This window comes from Leishmania donovani, chromosome 4, assembly GCF_000227135.1.
Source record: "Leishmania donovani BPK282A1 complete genome, chromosome 4".
Classification (NCBI taxonomy): domain Eukaryota; phylum Euglenozoa; class Kinetoplastea; order Trypanosomatida; family Trypanosomatidae; genus Leishmania; species Leishmania donovani.
This window is the reverse complement of record NC_018231.1, coordinates 57,073-58,531: the sequence shown is the minus strand read 5'-3', so window position 1 is coordinate 58,531 and position 1,459 is coordinate 57,073. Positions and strand designations below refer to the sequence as shown.

Here is a 1,459-nt window from a genome sequence, read left to right as displayed (position 1 = left end):
GGGGCCACGCACTCCTGGCAGCGCGACGGCGTCTGTGGATCGCACTGCATGCAGTGCTCGATGTTGCAGGCCACCGGGGAGCAGGTCAAGAGCGGGGTGAGGTAGTAGTTCGGCGCACATTGTGTGCACTTATTCGCGTCGCTGTCGCAGCTGAAGCAGTTGGGCACCTGGCACCTCACACAGGCGCCGTCCACGAGACCGTAGCCGTTCGCGCACTGAGTGCACGTGCCCGCGTCGCTGGGGCAGCTGGCGCAGTTGGCGTCGGCGCAGAGTTGCTGGGGCAAGCAGTAGCCGGCGGTGAGGGTGTATCCCGATTCGCATGTAGCGCAGTTGGTGTTGTCGCCGGCCACACAGGTGGTGCAATGGCCGACACGACAACCGCTTGCACCAGCTGAGCAGCCTGTCGCACTCCACGTGTTCCCTGCAGAGCACAACTGGCAGTCGGCGGAGTTACCCGTGTAGCACATATCGCACTGCTGGACGTTGCAGTCGCTGACACAGAACCCGTTGCTATCCGTTGCATAACCGTCGTTGCACTTGGCGCAGGTGCTTGCGGTAGGGCTGGCACAAGTGCTGCAGAAAGCGACGCGGCATTGCATGTTGCTTTCTGAGGCCTGGCTATTGGATACGGCGTGGCACTCACCGCCACTCACCCAGTAATAGCCTACTGAGCACAGCTTGCAGCGCTTGCCTTCGGAGCTCGACTGACAGACGTCGCACATCGAGGCCAAGCACTCGTTGCAGATGTTGGTAGGCTCGAGTACGTAGCCGGTCATACACGCGTCACACATCCCGGCGGTGGTGTCGCACGCTCTGCAGCTGGGCACGCTAGGGCAGTGCGCGGTCGAGGGAACGCACTGCACTGGAAGGATATCGCCGGTCGGCATCTCCGGACAGCATACGCACTCGCCAGAGAAGGCGTACACGAGGGTGCCGTCAACGTCGCACCGCGACACTTCGCGGCATTGGCTGGTGGTGTAGGCCACAGCCGGTGACAGTGCCACGCAGGTCACCGCGAGCACGGCAATCAGTATTTCTCGGCAGCGCATATTCATCAATAAAGAAGTACGCGTTGTGTGCCAGTGCGTGCACGGGTGGGCCAGTGAACAGTGGGGAGAAGGGAGACGGGCGGAGCAACAGACTGAGGCACACACGCACGGAAAGGAGAGAGCGGGCGAAACGGCGAAAGGTGCGGGCTATGATGAAGGTGTGTGTGCGTGTGTGTGTGGGTGTGGGTAGGGGGAAGGATGGGGAGCCTCGTGCTACTGCACGTGTGCGTGGCTGGACAGAGGAGTGTGTGTGCGTGTGTGGGTGGGTGGTGGTGGGAGGGCGGGGAGAGGGGCCGGGGCAGTGCGAGAGGGAAGTGGGGTAGAGAAGCAGGGGACGCGAGGGTGGGAGAGAAGGGATGACAGGAACTCTGTGGTGGTGGTGATCAGAATGCGGCTTCACTCGACTCCGC

General features: G+C 62.4%; 1 protein-coding gene across 1 annotated transcript; it reads right to left on the bottom strand.

Annotated features, from left to right (window-relative positions):
- Window positions 1-2: 2 nt before the first annotated feature.
- On the bottom strand, window positions 3-1,049 carry LDBPK_040170 (surface antigen-like protein; the record flags this gene model as incomplete). The annotated part of the gene is made up of 1 exon (XM_003858032.1): window positions 3-1,049. A coding segment is annotated over one exon (1,047 nt), but the record flags the coding sequence as incomplete, so codon positions are not given.
- Window positions 1,050-1,459: the final 410 nt, after the last annotated feature.